General features: G+C 39.3%; 1 protein-coding gene across 4 annotated transcripts in view; it reads right to left on the minus strand.

Moving 5' to 3' along the window:
• The window catches only part of syt1a (synaptotagmin Ia), a 49,696-nt gene that overhangs the window by 9,328 nt on the left and 24,784 nt on the right, over positions 1-15,584 (minus strand). For all 4 annotated transcript variants that reach the window (XM_077709259.1, XM_077709255.1, XM_077709256.1 and 1 more), the window contains 2 exons: positions 5,158-5,345; positions 663-835 (listed from right to left, as the gene is read on the minus strand). In XM_077709259.1, coding sequence (XP_077565385.1) covers positions 663-835; positions 5,158-5,335 — 351 coding nt within the window. In that variant the 5' untranslated portion in view covers positions 5,336-5,345. The remainder of the gene's footprint in view (positions 1-662; positions 836-5,157; positions 5,346-15,584) is intronic.

Raw genomic sequence — 15,584 nt, forward strand, 5'->3', positions numbered from 1 at the left:
GCATTTTGTGCAATATAGATGCAAAGAAAGGAATTATATTTAGGACTATGTAGAAGTTTTTAGGGATTTCAGAAATATTGACAGTTTGTTTTTAGAATAAAAGATGGGGTGGGTTTTAAAATAAAAAGAAAACATGATCAACAGTATGTTTCACTCTTTTAATTCAATATATTTTGACTACATATCAAAACAATATTTGTTGTTTTTTGATTGAAAATGTAAAATTTCTTTTTACATTTTGAATCAAAAAACAACAAATATGTTTTTGAAGAAATGTCGGATTCTGAGCTTTGAATAGTCAGAGGTTTTAATCAAAAAACAACAAATATACTTGAATACTTTATATTTTGACTACATATCAAATATATATCTGTTGTTTATGGAATATGTAGTCAAAAATATATTGAATTAAAAGAATAAAACTTACTGTTAATCATGTTGTTTTACATGTTTGCCAATCTGTGTCAATGAATTTTGAAAAATTATTTCAATCCATAATTATAAATATAATTGAGAACTTGAGCAATTTAGCAACCAACTCGTATCATTTATCTAATTGTAAGGGAATTTTGCGCATTTTTGTTGCTATGATTCTGAATAAGAGCAGCAAAACAAAGGCAAAGTTGTCGCAAGTTTGACGCATGGCGACTGGGAGGCGTTACCTCGGATTTGCCTCCGTCCTTGACGTCCTTCATGTTGATGGCGTTTTTGCCTTTATCCTTGCCCTTCTTCTTGTTCTTCTTCTTGAAGATCCACTTTTTGCAGACGCAGAAGCAGCAGGCCAGCACCAGGACGATGGCCACGAAGGCGATGGACACGATGGCCCACGACGGCACTGCGGAAAGGACAAAGGTCACGTGGGTTACAAAAACGTCATTCGCTAGCGTTTCCGCTTTTAAGCGTGATTTATGCCGCTCGTTAAATGGCGCCCGTGCGTGTTGTTAAGCAGGCATATTGATGCTTTCGCTGTTGAAGGCCAAGCCGCGGGCAAGATGGCAAAGGTCGGCCAACATTCACGCTCACATATTCTTTATCTACCACACAGCGCTTATCTTCTTTTGAATTGGTGACATTTAATTGTACGGAACGGCCTGTATTAGGGTGCTTGGACTTTTGGTCACCAGCCTTTTGGTCGCCGGTTAAATGGTGACAGAGAGTTTACTGTTAAAAACAGCTCCCAAAACTATATTTATGAGAGAGTTTAATATCTAAGAGAGATAGTTTAATATCCAAGTACAGTTGAATATTGAAGTACAGTTTAATATCTAAGTACAGTTTAATGTCTAAGTACAGTTTAATATCAAAGTAAAGTATAATATCTAAGTGCAGTTTAATATCTAAGTACAGTTTAATATCTAAGTACAGTTTAATATCTAAGTACAGTTTAATATCTAAGTACTACAGTTTAATATCTAAGTACTACAGTTTAATATCTAAGTACAGTTGAATATCGAAGTACAGTTTAATATCGAATTACAGTTTAATATCTAAGTACTGTTTCATTTCTAAGTACTGTTTCATATCTAAGTACAATTTACTATCTAAGTACAGTATAACATCTAAGTAAAGTTTAATATACAAGTACAGTTCAATATCTAAGTACAGTATAATATCTAAGTCCTGTTTAATATCTAAGTCCTGTTTAATATCTAAGTACTGTTTAATATCTAAGTACAGTATAATATCTAAGTACTGTTGAAAACTGTAGATATTCAGATATTAAACTCTCTCTTATGAATATAATTTTGAGAGCTGGTATCAACAATACTTAGATATGAAACAGTACTTAGATATTAAGATAAGATGAGTCAAAAAGAGCAAAAAACAAAAATAAAAATAAATCGTACTTGAGTATTAGTCATAGTACTATGGAAAAACATGTGAATTATAGTTTGGAAAATCACTGCCCAAAAAGTACACCTTGAATGGTTTATTGACTGCAAAGTTGACAGCTGAAGTACATAAGAAGTGTATTTTTTCTGGGAGTTCTCTTTTTTGTTGTTTTTTTTTTTTTTGCCGAGATGAGTAGTGGCTACTGTGCAAAGATCAATGGCCTTTTTGACAAAAATCAATAGCTTCTTTCTCCCAGAGAAAAACTAACGTCTACTAACCCTGAAAAGGACTCGGCATCACAACAAAAACATCTTTTTATTTTGCTACGAATCATAGCTCCCTTTTAAACCCGACTCTGCAATTTCAGCTGGCGATATCGTCCTTCGCCACGGCCAATGAGATGCACTTGGGTGTTCCTTAATTAAAAGCAGCAATCAAAGATATGCCTAATTAACGACATTGTGTGAGTGTCATCTCTCCGGAGAAAAATAGCACGTGAGAGCTGCGGGATTAAAAGACGGCATCAGTGCGAGCTCTTCAAATTCTTATCAACGCAACCAGCGACGTGAAGGAGAAATGTCGGATTCGGAGCTTTGAAGAGTCCGAGATTTGAATTCAGACATGGGAAAACTACGGCCCGAGGGACACTTCCAGAGCGCTAGGCCTTTTAATCCGGACTGCCGACGTTGTCCAAATATATCTTTGCTGTTTTACAGCCCCTCTATCTTTTTTTTTAAATGACATTTTATTATTTCTCAATACATTCTCTTTACTTTACTTTGTACTTTATACTTTACTTTGTACCCTATACTTTTTACATTACTTTTTACTTTACTTTGCACTTTATACTTTACTTTGTACTTTATACGTTTTACTTTACTTTATACTTTATACCTTTTACTCTAGTTTGTACTTTATACTTTTTACTCTACTTTGTACTTTATACTTGTTCCTCTACTTTATAATTTATACTTTTTACTCTACTTTCTACTTTTTACTTTATTTTGTATTTATACTTTTTTCTTTACTTTGTACTTTATACTTTTTACTCTACTTTTTACTTTATACTTTTTACTTTACTTCGTACTTTATACTTTTTACTTGACTTTGTGCTTGACTTTGTACTTGACTTTGTACTTTATACTTTTTACTTTACTTTGTACTTTATACTGTTTACTCTACTTTGTACTTTTTTACTTTAATTCGTACTTTATATTTTTATTTTAATGATGAATGATGAGTATGTTAATACTTTTTTTCTGTTTCTGTTTCATATGTACCGTTAACGGAGGCACTTTTTTATAAGTATCCTATCTTGTGCTGACCCCGGTCCAAATGTCACATTTTTTAAAGTCAATGTGGCCCCCCGGGCCCAAAAGTTTGCCCACCCCTGAGCTAGCTACTATTTGCCTGGCTGCGTCTATAAAAACGATGCGCCGAATAGTTGTGAAAATACGGTAAATGTAATACATCCCATAAAAACACAGCGAGAAGTATAGAGATGCGGACATATTGCCGTTTCACATCATTAAATTCTCATTTCACCTTTGCAGTTTAGTCTGGTTACGCCTTGAATGAAACGTGGAGCGTGACGCGCACCCTTCAAAATAAAATAAAGATACGGCAAATAATGTAGCTCAAAGGAGGAAATTTGCATGGCGTTTCTCCGTGGAATTGCATTGTTCTGCCGTGAATGCTATCAGACGGCGGCGTGATTACCAGGGACATATTCTATTATTAGCGCTTTTTAGCACTGGGCGTGTTATTACTTCCTGGGGAAAAAAAGGCTATTGTAAGCCTTTTGTAGGGGATTGCGTTATGGAAAAAAAATGGCAAAATTCATGCAAATGAGTCTAAGCAGATACTGCCATTTTGCCTGAAATCTCATTCTATGAAAGGAACTTTAAAGTATGCCATTTTTAATTAGGGCTGACGTAAATCATTGTCATTTATTGCAATGAATTCAGTTAATTTTATTTAATGTCATATTGCAATTTACGTTTGGTTGCCGGACGTTTAGTCGCCGGACGTTTGGTCGCCGGTCAAATGTACTTAGTTATTAAACAGTACTTAGATATTAAACATTACTTGAAAATTAGACAGTACTTAGATATTAACCTCTCACTCTTAGATATTAAACTCTCTCTCATGAATATAATTTTGAATACCAAAAACTGAATTATATAATCAATGAGTTGTGGATGAATGATGCTAAATAGAGTCCTATTTATCATGCTTTAAAAATGTGTCCATTTTCTACACAATGACCTCAGCAGCAGCGTGCAGCGGTGATGTCAACGGCAATTGGATTTTTAGTAAGCAGGCCGAAAATGTCTCCCGCCGGCCCTTTTAAAGGTCTGCTCGCATTTGCGGAAAATAGGAGCACTAGTCATCTGCAGGAGGGGGAGCTTCTCTCCCTGCCGACAGAATGAGTCGCTGGCTCGTGAGCCGCCGCTCGTTACTAAATTTAGCGCTACCCCGAAAACCCCCCACCTCCCTCCCGATGACACGCGTGTATTTCGCTTGTATTCTACGTGCAGGTGCCGACAAAACAAGAGCATCAAACAATCATTTTCAGTGCACATTACCACTGTACCAGTAACAAATTTGAGTCAATGTAGTAACAATATGTAGTAACAATAAACTGCACTTTCCAAGGGAATAAATCACCTAATCTGTTTTAAAAATAACCGTAATGAATAAAAAATGATAGCGTATCATGTGTCAGTTTTGTTCCCCGCGAATTAGAGCCTATCAAAAACGTTGATATGATTCAAAATGAATGTCATCAAAGTGGGCAGGTTAGCTAATTTCAATGCAAATGACTCCAATTTTTCATAATGGAGGTCATTTGAAAGTTATCTTAGTGTAGAATCGGAAATATGGATCTGCACACATCTGCATTTGCAGTGATCGGACGTTTGGTCGCCGGTCTTTTGGTGACAGAGAGTTTACTGTTGAAACTAGCTCTAAAAATTATTATTATGAGCAAAGTTTAATATCTAAAAGAGAGAGTTTCATATCGAAGTACTGTGGAAAACAGTAGATATTTAGATATTAAACTCTCTCTCATGAATATAATTTTGAGAGCTGGTTTCAACAGTACTTAGATATTAAACAGTACTTAGATATTAAACTCTCTCTCGGTCCAGCACAAGATAGGATACATATAAAAAAGTGCATCCGTTAACTGTACATATGAAAGATAAACAGAAAAAAGGACTCAAGTATTAACTTACTCATCACTCATCATTAAAGTAAAAAGTATAAAGTACAAAGTAAAAAGGAATGTATTAAGAAGTATTCAAATGGAATTGAACTCACGTGGAATCTTGTTAAGCTCGTTCATGAATTTGTTCTTGAGCTTGGAGAAGGCCTCGTCTTTGGGTCCGGCGCCGGGACCTCCCGCCACGCCCGTGGTGTTGGAAGAGGCCGAAGAGGAGGAGGAGGCGGCGGTGGGCGCGGGGGGCGCCGCCAGCGCTTCCCTCCGACTCTCGTTCATCTCGCCGAGCCTAGCACAGTCAAAACAACAACAACAAAGACGTCAGGTTTCTTTCTTGGGACAGATGTGGCGGGTATCGCCCGGATAAACCTGCACAAACATCCGTTGAGGCACGTGCGGTCAAAACAAAGCTGCTCGTCGTTTGCCCGAGCGGGACAGATTATTTACGAAGCCGGTAATAAATGTCGGCGGCGTGTTCCGACTTAATGAAAAGAAATGAGGCTGGAAGGACGCCGCGCTTTGAAATGGATGGATTTCTTGGCCTTGGTAAACAATGGCTGAATAAATCTCATGTCAAGATAGTCAACAAGTGGATTTGGATTTATGTCAAGTGGACACAGCATCATTGCAAAAAAGCCACAATTCACAAATCTCAGCCTTTAAATTGCCACCTGAAAAACTCCTCCGAAAAGTACCGCCGTCATGGGGTGCTCGGACGTTTGGTCGCCGGTCTTTTGGTCGCCAGAGAGTTTACTGTTGAAGCCAGCTCTCAAAATTATATTCATGAAAGAGAGAGAGTTTAATATCTAAGTACTGTTTAATATCGAGGTACTATTTAATATCTAGGTACTGTTTAATATCCAAGTACTGTTAAATATCCAAGTACTGTTTAATATCCAAGTACTGTTAAATATCCAAGTACTGTTTAACATTCAAGTACTGTTTAATATCGAAGTACTGTTGAAACCAGCTCTCAAAATTATATTCATGAGACTTTAATGTCTAAATATCTACTGTTTTCAACAGTACTTAGATATTGAACTCTCTCACTTTTGCCATCTAAAGTAACGTATGTGTATCAATGTGCAAAATATCCGATAAATTTAAATGATAAAAGGAATGAGCAAAAATAATCAATTGTAAGCTTTCACCCCAATTAAAAAGCATCCAGATGGCCATGGGGTCCCCAAATGCAGCACCCGCATCAGAACCAACAATTTTCTCTTAACGTCTCTTGCCTGTATCTGGGCTGTATCTGGGTCACCTCCCGGGCCGTTTACCTCGCTCTGACACATTTGCTCCATCATCCTCAACCCCCCACCCAAGCCAAGCCAAGCCACACTCTACTATGGAGATAAGAACCACAAAAAAGAGCCTGACGGCGCACAGGAAGCGGCGACGTTGATGACATCCGCCTTGTTCATTTTCAATGAGCTAATCATGCGCTAAATCAGCCATTAAAAGCTTCTTCTTTTTTTTAAACAGAGCCAACTGATCAATATGTTTTATAATTAATCAGATAACAACCCACTGTATTGTTTTATAATGACATTAAAGTATAATTACGTGCATTGTGATCATAAGCAAAAGTAGAACAAGAAAAAAAACTACGTTTACAATCAAAACGCTTGCAATTCATATCAATCTGCAAAGTATAAATAGCCAAGACTCCATTTAATTGGGCGGGATCAATAAGATGAATGGCTAAAGCGCACACAGACCACAGACGTTTACGTTTTAGCCGAATGTACGACATGCTCCGCTTCCCCAAGCTGCCGATAAAAGAAAAATCGTGCTAATAAAGTTTGATTGCCTCCTAGCGCGCCGCCGAGACGCCACAGATGATCACTTGGACATCGCTCGCAGGTTTGATTACGCTCCCTGGCTCCGGAATCGGGTCCCTTTCGCAGATCCAATAACAATCGGCGCCGGGACACTTGTTGGCGCTCCGGCGGGAACGGCAACAGTTTAATTACGCCGATGCCGAGTGGAGAGAGGTCGGGATGTTTGGCGGGATGTGTGAGCCAGCTTATTTGGCTCACTTTTGTACATCTAAGGGCTGGGTGCCGGATTTGTCGGACTATAAAGTCAGATCCGAGTATAGTATAGTACTATCCAAAGAATGCACATTGAATAGGAAAAAATATCCCACTGGAAGTCCAACTGAAGTATAGGTAGCATTTTGGGGGGTATGTTACATTGATAGTAAAATAGGGAAGAACAGACAAAATCGGATGAATGGGTTTTGGAATGGGATTTTGAATGGGATTTGGAATAGTACTTAGAATAGTACATAGAATAGTACTTTGACTAATATTTTGACGAGTATTTTGACGAGTATTTTGACGAGTATTTTGACGAGTATTTTGACGAGTATATTGACGAGTATTTTGACGAGTATTTTGACGAGTATTTAGAATAGTATTTTAAATAGTATTTTGAATGGGATCTTGAATAGTATTTTGAATAGAATTTTGACTAGTATTTTGACTAGTATTTTGAATGGTATTTTGAATAGTATTTTGAATAGTATTTTGAATAGTATTTTGAATAGTATTTTGAATAGTATTTTGAATAAGATCTTGAATAGTATTTTGAATGTACTTAGATATTAAAGAGTACTTAGATATTAAACTCCCTCTCTTAGATATTAAACTGTCTCTCATGAATATAATTTTAAGAGCTGGCTGTAAAAAGACTGGCGACCAAACGTCCGAACACCGAGGTTCCTAAACGTCCAATTCATTTTGCTGAACATCCTTGGGTCAAAATACATTGGTTATCTAAGTGCCCTCAATAAGTCAAAAATGGACTAAGACGCTAATAGCGTACTTGGCTTGAGGCTAGCCTGGTGACTTTTCACTTTCATTGTTCCAACAACAACACAACTGGATAAATCCGTGTTCCATCTCCACTACACGAACGGCATTAGATTTCACAGCGTGTTGGATTGCCGGCGTTCCACGCCAACGAGCGGCACGTCGCTCTCCAAGAAAACGAGTCAATCCACCGCCACCTCCGAGCCAATCATAGCAAATAATGTACACGTAGGAGCCAAATGTCAATGACTGCAAAGGGCCCCGCGGCGGGTGCCGGAAACTCCGGTTAGTAAAGCGGCGCGTTTAATTCGCGGCTGTCGCTCAGCGGCGGGAGGCCGCCCTACCACGGACAACGCGTCACGCGTCTTAGGAAGTACAACAAAAAAAGCGCCGGGTGACTTGGCGGGCTGCGGCGGCAGATAAGAGAAGGGAAGTGGCTTCCTTGGCCTTGTCCGCCGTGCCCTCTTTACTCACCTAGAGCCAATCTTTGAGGGTAATGGAAGAGGGAAAAAAGTTATTAACCCCGCTTTTCTGTCAGGCGGTGACAGCTCCATTTAGGCGGCGGCTCAAAGATTTCCCCGCATTTTCAATTACGCTTTCCAAAAGCGCCGCAAAGCTAAGTAGAAAGAAGAAAGGAGCGGGGGTGAGGTGGCTAGTCCAAGGGGAGACTGGTCGCTTCAACTAAGAGATGGGGCAATCACTGGGATGTGTGTTTTTTACTATCTCTAAAAGGCGTGACCGGACGATTGGTCGCCAGTCTTTTGGTCCGCGGTCAAATGGTGACAGAGAGGTTACAGTTGAAACCAGCTCTCAAAATTATATTCATGAGAGAGAGTTTAATATCTAAGAGAGAGAGAGTTTAATATCTAAGTACTGTTTTATATCAAAGTACTGTCGAAAACAGTAAATATTTAGATATTAAACTCTCTCATGGATATAATTTTGAGAGCTGGTTTCAACAGTACTTCGATATGAAACAGTACTTAGATATGAAACAGTACTTAGATATTAAACAATACTTAGATATGAATCTACTTAATTATGAAACATTACTTAAATAGGAAACAGTACTTAGATATGAAACAGTACTTAGATATTAAACAATACTTAGATATGAATCAGTACTTAATTTTGAAACATTACTTAGATAGGAAACAGTACTTAGATATGAAACAGTACTTAGATATTAAACAGTACTTAGATATAAAAGAGTACTTAGATATTAAGCAGTAATTAGGTATTAAACAGTACTTAGATAAGAAATAGTACTTAGATATGAAACAGTACTTAGATATGAAACAGTACTTCGATGTGGAACAGTACTTAGATCTTAAACAGTACTTAGATCTTAAACAGTACTTAGATATTAAACAGGACCCGTTTACCACCCCGTTATCTCTATAGGTCGCCCGTGTAGTCGCCGGATTCAATACGACAGCTCGGTGGAGTCCGTAAGAAAAAAAGGGGTAATTTTCTCAAGTCTGGCCTGCTTTTCCGTCCGAGCATAAAAGAAAGCGATGACTTTGAAATGACTTTTAGGGCGAGGAGGAGAAGCGGCACACGAGAGAGGGCTTCCGTCGCAATGCGTTGTTTACACAGCACCCCGTCGCGGCGCCATCATCTAATCACAGCATTATTTGCTCAAGGTGTTTTGTCATCCCGTCGGTCTCTCTATGACGCCGTCATCAGATTAGGAAGCCCGGCGATATGTTTGCGCTGCACTTTCAATTGACTTTGGAATTATTAGTATTATTTTATTTATTTTTTACCAATCAGTTTTTGTGCCAGTCGAATCTGGCAAGATGGGAGGTTTTGTGCCTGGCGGGTAAGGCTTGTTGTGTAGTAGGGACTACTTTATTTTCATTTGTGGTTTGGTTCCTGGAGGCCATGTTTGAAAAATACGATTTGTGGAAGAAGCCCCAGTACTGCGCCTCCGTGGAGAGGAACCCCGCCCGAGGCAACAGGTTCCGACGTGATTATCATGGAAGCCGGCCGGCAGCGCTGGCTTGGGGCCGTTAGCTGATTGCATTATTAAGCTAAATGAGCTCTACCAGGACTTGTTTTTTAGGAGTCAAGTGCACTTCTTATTAAGTCGTGATGAACTAATGGATGGCCATTGACAGCAATGGATGACCAATACATTATTTCATTTGTGATCGCTTTTATTGTTGCTAGTTTGCCGTGATCGGACATTTGGTCGCTGGTCTTTTGGTCCCGTTTGGTTGCCGATCCTTTAGTCACCAGTCAAATGTACTTAGATATTAAACAGTAATTAGATATTAAACAGTACTTAGATATTAAATTGTACTTTGATATTAAACTGTACTTAGATATTAAACAGTACTTAGATATTAAATTGTACTTAGATATTAAACTGTACTTAGATATTAAACTGTACTTAGATATCAAATTGTACTTAGATATTAAACTGTACTGAGATATTAAACAGTACTTCAATTTTAAACAGTACTTCGATATTAAACAGGACTTAGATATTAAACAGTACTTCGATATTAAACTGTACTTTGATATTAAACAGTACTTAGATATTAAACTGTACTTAGTTATCAAACTGTACTTAGATATTAAACTCTCTCTCATGAATATAATTTTGAGAGCTGTTTTCAACAGTAAACTCTGTCACCATTTGACCGGCGACCAAAAAGACCAATGACCAAAACACCGGCCACCAAACGTCCGGTCACGATGACTAATAAACGCTTACGGCTTTTTTTGTCTTGTTTTATGGGCGAAATGAGTGCCAACCGTGAAAGCATCCAATTTGGAATATTGTTTTTACTCAGTGAGTTTTTGGCTGCAAAGGGTTCATCAGTTTGAACAAAACTCAATCCGAACGGACAAGACGACAAGTGGCCGGCGGAGCGTGAACGGCAAATCTGACAGGTGAGAGAACACAACAGGGGAAAATCAGCCCTCCAAAAGCCGGAATCTTTTTGTCCAAAATTCACCAGTTGTAGTAACCAGACCGTTCTGGGCAAATACTCGCAAATACCCAGTGAACCGCGTGGCCCGGGGAGTCGAGCCGGGCATACAAACATTCCATTATCATCCGTAATACGGAGTCGGCTCAGCCCGACTCTTATTTTGTCACAAAAGACGAGAAGCGGGGCCGCGTTTTCACCTGAAATTGGACTATTAGGCCAGTCGGATGAGCAGTTCTGGACCTCAATGTTCCCTAGCCTGGGAGGAAGCGACCTTCGGGTAACCATTCACTGATTGTACCCTAATGATCATAATCAAAAGCTTTTACACAGAAACGCGGATTTTGAGGTCTTCTTAACCGGCAAACAGGAACTCAAGTGATTTAACCCAATTGGAAACCCGGGAAAGTACGTCCGCCGCAAACTTAGCGATTATCAAGACGGATCACCACCAAAAGCTTCTCATTACGGTGAAAGTAAAAAAATGACAAGCTTTCTGCAAAGCGAGTGTACAAGAGAGTGCTGATTTTGCGCCCAACGCCGAGGGTACGCAATCAGTCGCCATTGTGTTTGGAGTGGGAGCCTCTCAAGCGCCACCATTAGGCCAATTAGCACACCACGTCACGGAGTGCGGCGGGATATTTGCTTTGCTAATACCTGGTATGCCCGCGGCGGAGGTCAGCCGAGAGGACCCAGTCGGATGCGTAAACAAAATTAATCAGCATTTACTGGTTGGGACAGAGCGTCTGCAGGAAGACTGAGATAAAGACATGATTTATGGGAGACGTTAATTGCCACAGGCGCATCCCATTACAGTGCTTAGATGGCTTATCAATTCTTGAAAACCAATCCCAATCTTGTGCCAGAGCACATACAGAATACGGAGAAAACCTCCTGGAATATTGTGTTTAGCACTGTGGAAAAAGGCCTAGAAAATAAAACAAATGTTAGCTCATCTAAAAAGGTGGCCATTTTACGACAGACTGGTTATATTGTAACTAAAATACACACTTCACTGGCTGAATTCATGATTCAAAAGCTGTTAACTTGGAAAAAAACTGAATAAATGCTAAATGACTTCAATTAGGTGCTCGGACGTTTGGTCGCCGGTCAAATGGTGACTTTACGGTTGCTCTCAAAATTATATTCATGAGAGACTGTTTAATATCTAAGAGAGGGAGTTTAATATCTGAGTACTGTCTATTATCTAAGTACTGTTTATCATCTAAGTACTGTTTATCATCTAAGTACTGTTTAAAATCTAAGTACTGTTTAATATCCAAATACTGTCTAATATCTAAGTACTGTTTACTATCGAAATACTGTTTAATATTTAAGTACTGTTTACTATAAGTACTGTTTAATATCTAAGTACTGTCTAATATCTAAGTACTGTTTACTATAAGTATTGTTTAATATCTAAGTACTGTTTCATATCTAAGTACTGTTTCATATCTAAGTACAATGGACCGGCGATCAATTGTATTAGTTTGTACTTCACAATTCTCCACTTACTTACTACATGTCATTTTATTTATTGTTAAGCAGAATGTCCAAAAAATGTCAGAGGCCAATTTCACTCCTAAAATAATTCATCAATGGCAAAGTTTTTAGTTGTCACGGCGACGAGTGAGCATTATCACCCAGAATGACACGTCTGGCCGACCGACCGCGACACAAAGAGAAAAGCACCAGCACAGCATGAGGTGCACTTAAAGCTACCGAAGAAGTTGGGCCTTGTAATACTCTCTTTCTCTTTCTCTCTCTCTGCGCCTGGGATAAATGGAGACAAAGTGCCGGTCATTTCTTTCCTAACACCCTTTAATTCGTGAAAATGTCAGCGGCGGGCGTTTTGATCGGAGCTTTTTCAAAGCTCAAAATCACAATCCCAAATGTCCAAATAGCTCTCGTGGGATGTCATGCCACAAAATAATCAACGGCTAATGTTATGTTATGAAAAGCGCCATCGTGAAAACCTACATTGACGATGACAGATGTGCAATCTATTTCAACTGGAATACTTTTAGATACTTTTTGACTTTACTTTGTACTTTATACTTTTTACTTGACTTTGTACTTTTTACTTTAATGTTGAATATGTTAATCCTTTTTTTCTCTTAATGTTTCATATGTACTGTTAACGGATGCACTTTTTTACATGTATCGTATCTTGTGCTTGACCTAGCCCATCTGTCAAATTTTTAAAGTCAATGTGGCCCCCCACCGGGCTCAAAAGTTTACTTAAAATTTTAAATTTAAACGGTGGAGGCCAAATTCTCCGTGGGCTGATTTGAGCCACTATTGTAATTTATCTGGGGTTTCCGACTTGGGTTTCTGGCCATTCCGTTCATTTCTGTCTAATTGGAGAAAGCCCAGTGCCCTCCAGATGTCTGCTGCCTCCTCCCAAATATCTACTAAATTGCTTTTTCATGCAAATGACTGCCTGCCTGCCTGCCTGCCTGCCTGTGTGTGTGTGTGTTTGCCCTACTTTGACCTTGAGCAGTGTGTAAACACTCCAGACTGTTGTGGAAGAGGAAAAAAAATAGATGGAGTGGAAAGAAACAGCCAGCTTCCTCCTGTCACACGTTGACAGTGAAGAGGTTGGCGAAGGCGCGGCACGGCTAACCCATGGATAAAAAAGAAAAAAGTACGAATAAACGATTGGTCTCCATTGACGTCCAAACCCTTGGATGGCGGTCACTATTCCGAGATTAAGAATAGGTTCTTGGCAGAAGATAAAGAAGATCTATCGAAGAGTGTTATAATTTAAAGTACTTTTTAAAAAACAAATTATCAATGCCAACCTTCCCAAGTAAAAATGGATTGGACGTTTATCAACACAGTGATGCCAATTTTTCACGAGGGGAGGGGGCTATGTCATCTCATAAAAAAATGCATTCTAGCAGCCAATCAGACAAAGAAAGTTTCCTATTTCGGGTGGAGGGAGAATAAAAATACATTTTTAAAAATCTAGCAGCTGCAGGTTTGCGCGTGCGGCCTCCCCCGAGGCGCTTTTTTCCGACATGATCCTATTTTAAACGCTCCTGTTGGGTAACGTCTCGGCCAGAGGAGATTCGGATCCATACTTGTCACGCTCAGTGGTTCCTTGGATCTCTTTAACGAGTAAAAAAATCATTCATCAAAAGAGGAAAAATACTGCCATTTTGTCGGCTACGGCCACTTCATTAGGGACGGCGAGCGCCGAGGAGCGATTTCACGGCTTCCGCGGGAATCCCATTATCATGCCAGGATCGCCGTCGTCATGGAAACCCAGGACGGCACACGAGGATCTGGCACGTGTTGGGGAAGCTCGGGAAAGAGTGGGAAATTTCGCTTTACAACTTCTTTAGGACACAAATGTGTCATAGTGAGTTATTTTTTAAACGCTATTTGTGCCATTGCCTATGATAGATGTCTAATCACATAATTATAATAAAGATAAATACAACAGAGTGGTGCTCAGACATTTGGTCGCTGGTCTTTTGGTCGCCGTTAGGGTTACGGTTGTCAAATGTACTTAGATATTAAACCCCAACCCTAAACCCCCCAAAACCTGTGCTGACTAGCTTAGATGAGATGTGTGATGGTTTTTGACTCATTTTGAATGGTTGACAACAAATTTAAGCCATTTTTTTGTTTTGTACAGCAAAAAAATGCTATCAGTAGTTTCTGCTGTTATTTGGGAAAATAAGCGTTTGTTTTTTTCAGAGAAAAACATCATATATATAGTTCATTAAAGGATTTTTTTAAAAAGAAATGGCCTAACATGCTGGCTGCCATTGACAAGACCAGCTGTCCAATCCATTTTTAGCAAACATTCTCCCAATCAAAACAGATTGGACGCCAAGCTTTGTCAAATTGAAAGCGACGGCAAATTGCGCTTTGTTTTTGGTCAGGAAATGAAGCTGTTTTCTCTCCAACAAAGCCGACGAGCAATCAGCGCTTGTGATTTCCAGCGGAAAATCATGCGCTAACTGGAGCATTGGCATTTTTTTCCTCACCCAATTTTCCCTCCTTAAGATGACAGTAATTATAAAAGCCTTCTTCTGGCGTACCAAATTTCCCAGAAAGCAATTATCTACTTCACGCACAAAAGAGCTTAAGCCAGCACAATTTAGTTTTGGAGGGTCCGACAGGTTGAGGCATAATTGAATATGTTTGGCGTTTGAAACAAAAGGTTTTTTATTTTCCTACTTTCCACTTTTCTAAGGTATGCCTGACCTCATCTACTCTTTGCTTAAGTCCCATTTTTTTTCTTGCCTTTATCTGATCTGCCCGAGGACGCGCTCCTCGTCGGCGCATCGATCGCGACGTCGATCCTCTTTAGCGAGGCGCGACCGTCGCCGCCGCCGCGGAGCTACGTGTGATGGAGCACGCTAGGCCGCGTCAGCGTATTTTTAATGATTTGCACCCGGCGCTGAAGACGCTGAGTGATTCGGAGCCTGAAAAGGCAGATAATAGTCAGTGTTTTGCTTGGAATTTCTACAAATTGACATTTCTTCCTTGACCGTCACTTTAAAAAACAAGTCATAGTTTTACTACGTTAAAATAAACATTGCAAACCGTTAAAAAATGCTAGTACGGCATGATTAAAGTTGAATCTACCGTATTTTCACGACTATAAGGCGCACCGGATTATAAAGCGCACCCTCAATGAATGACATTTTTCCATATATAAGGTGCACTGGATTATAAGGCGCACTGTATTATAAGGCGCACTATTTTGGAGAAAATGTAAGACTTTTAAGTGCGCCTTATATACGGTAA

The sequence above is a fragment of the Stigmatopora nigra genome, chromosome 23 (genome assembly GCF_051989575.1).
Source record: "Stigmatopora nigra isolate UIUO_SnigA chromosome 23, RoL_Snig_1.1, whole genome shotgun sequence".
Classification (NCBI taxonomy): Eukaryota; Metazoa; Chordata; class Actinopteri; order Syngnathiformes; family Syngnathidae; genus Stigmatopora; species Stigmatopora nigra.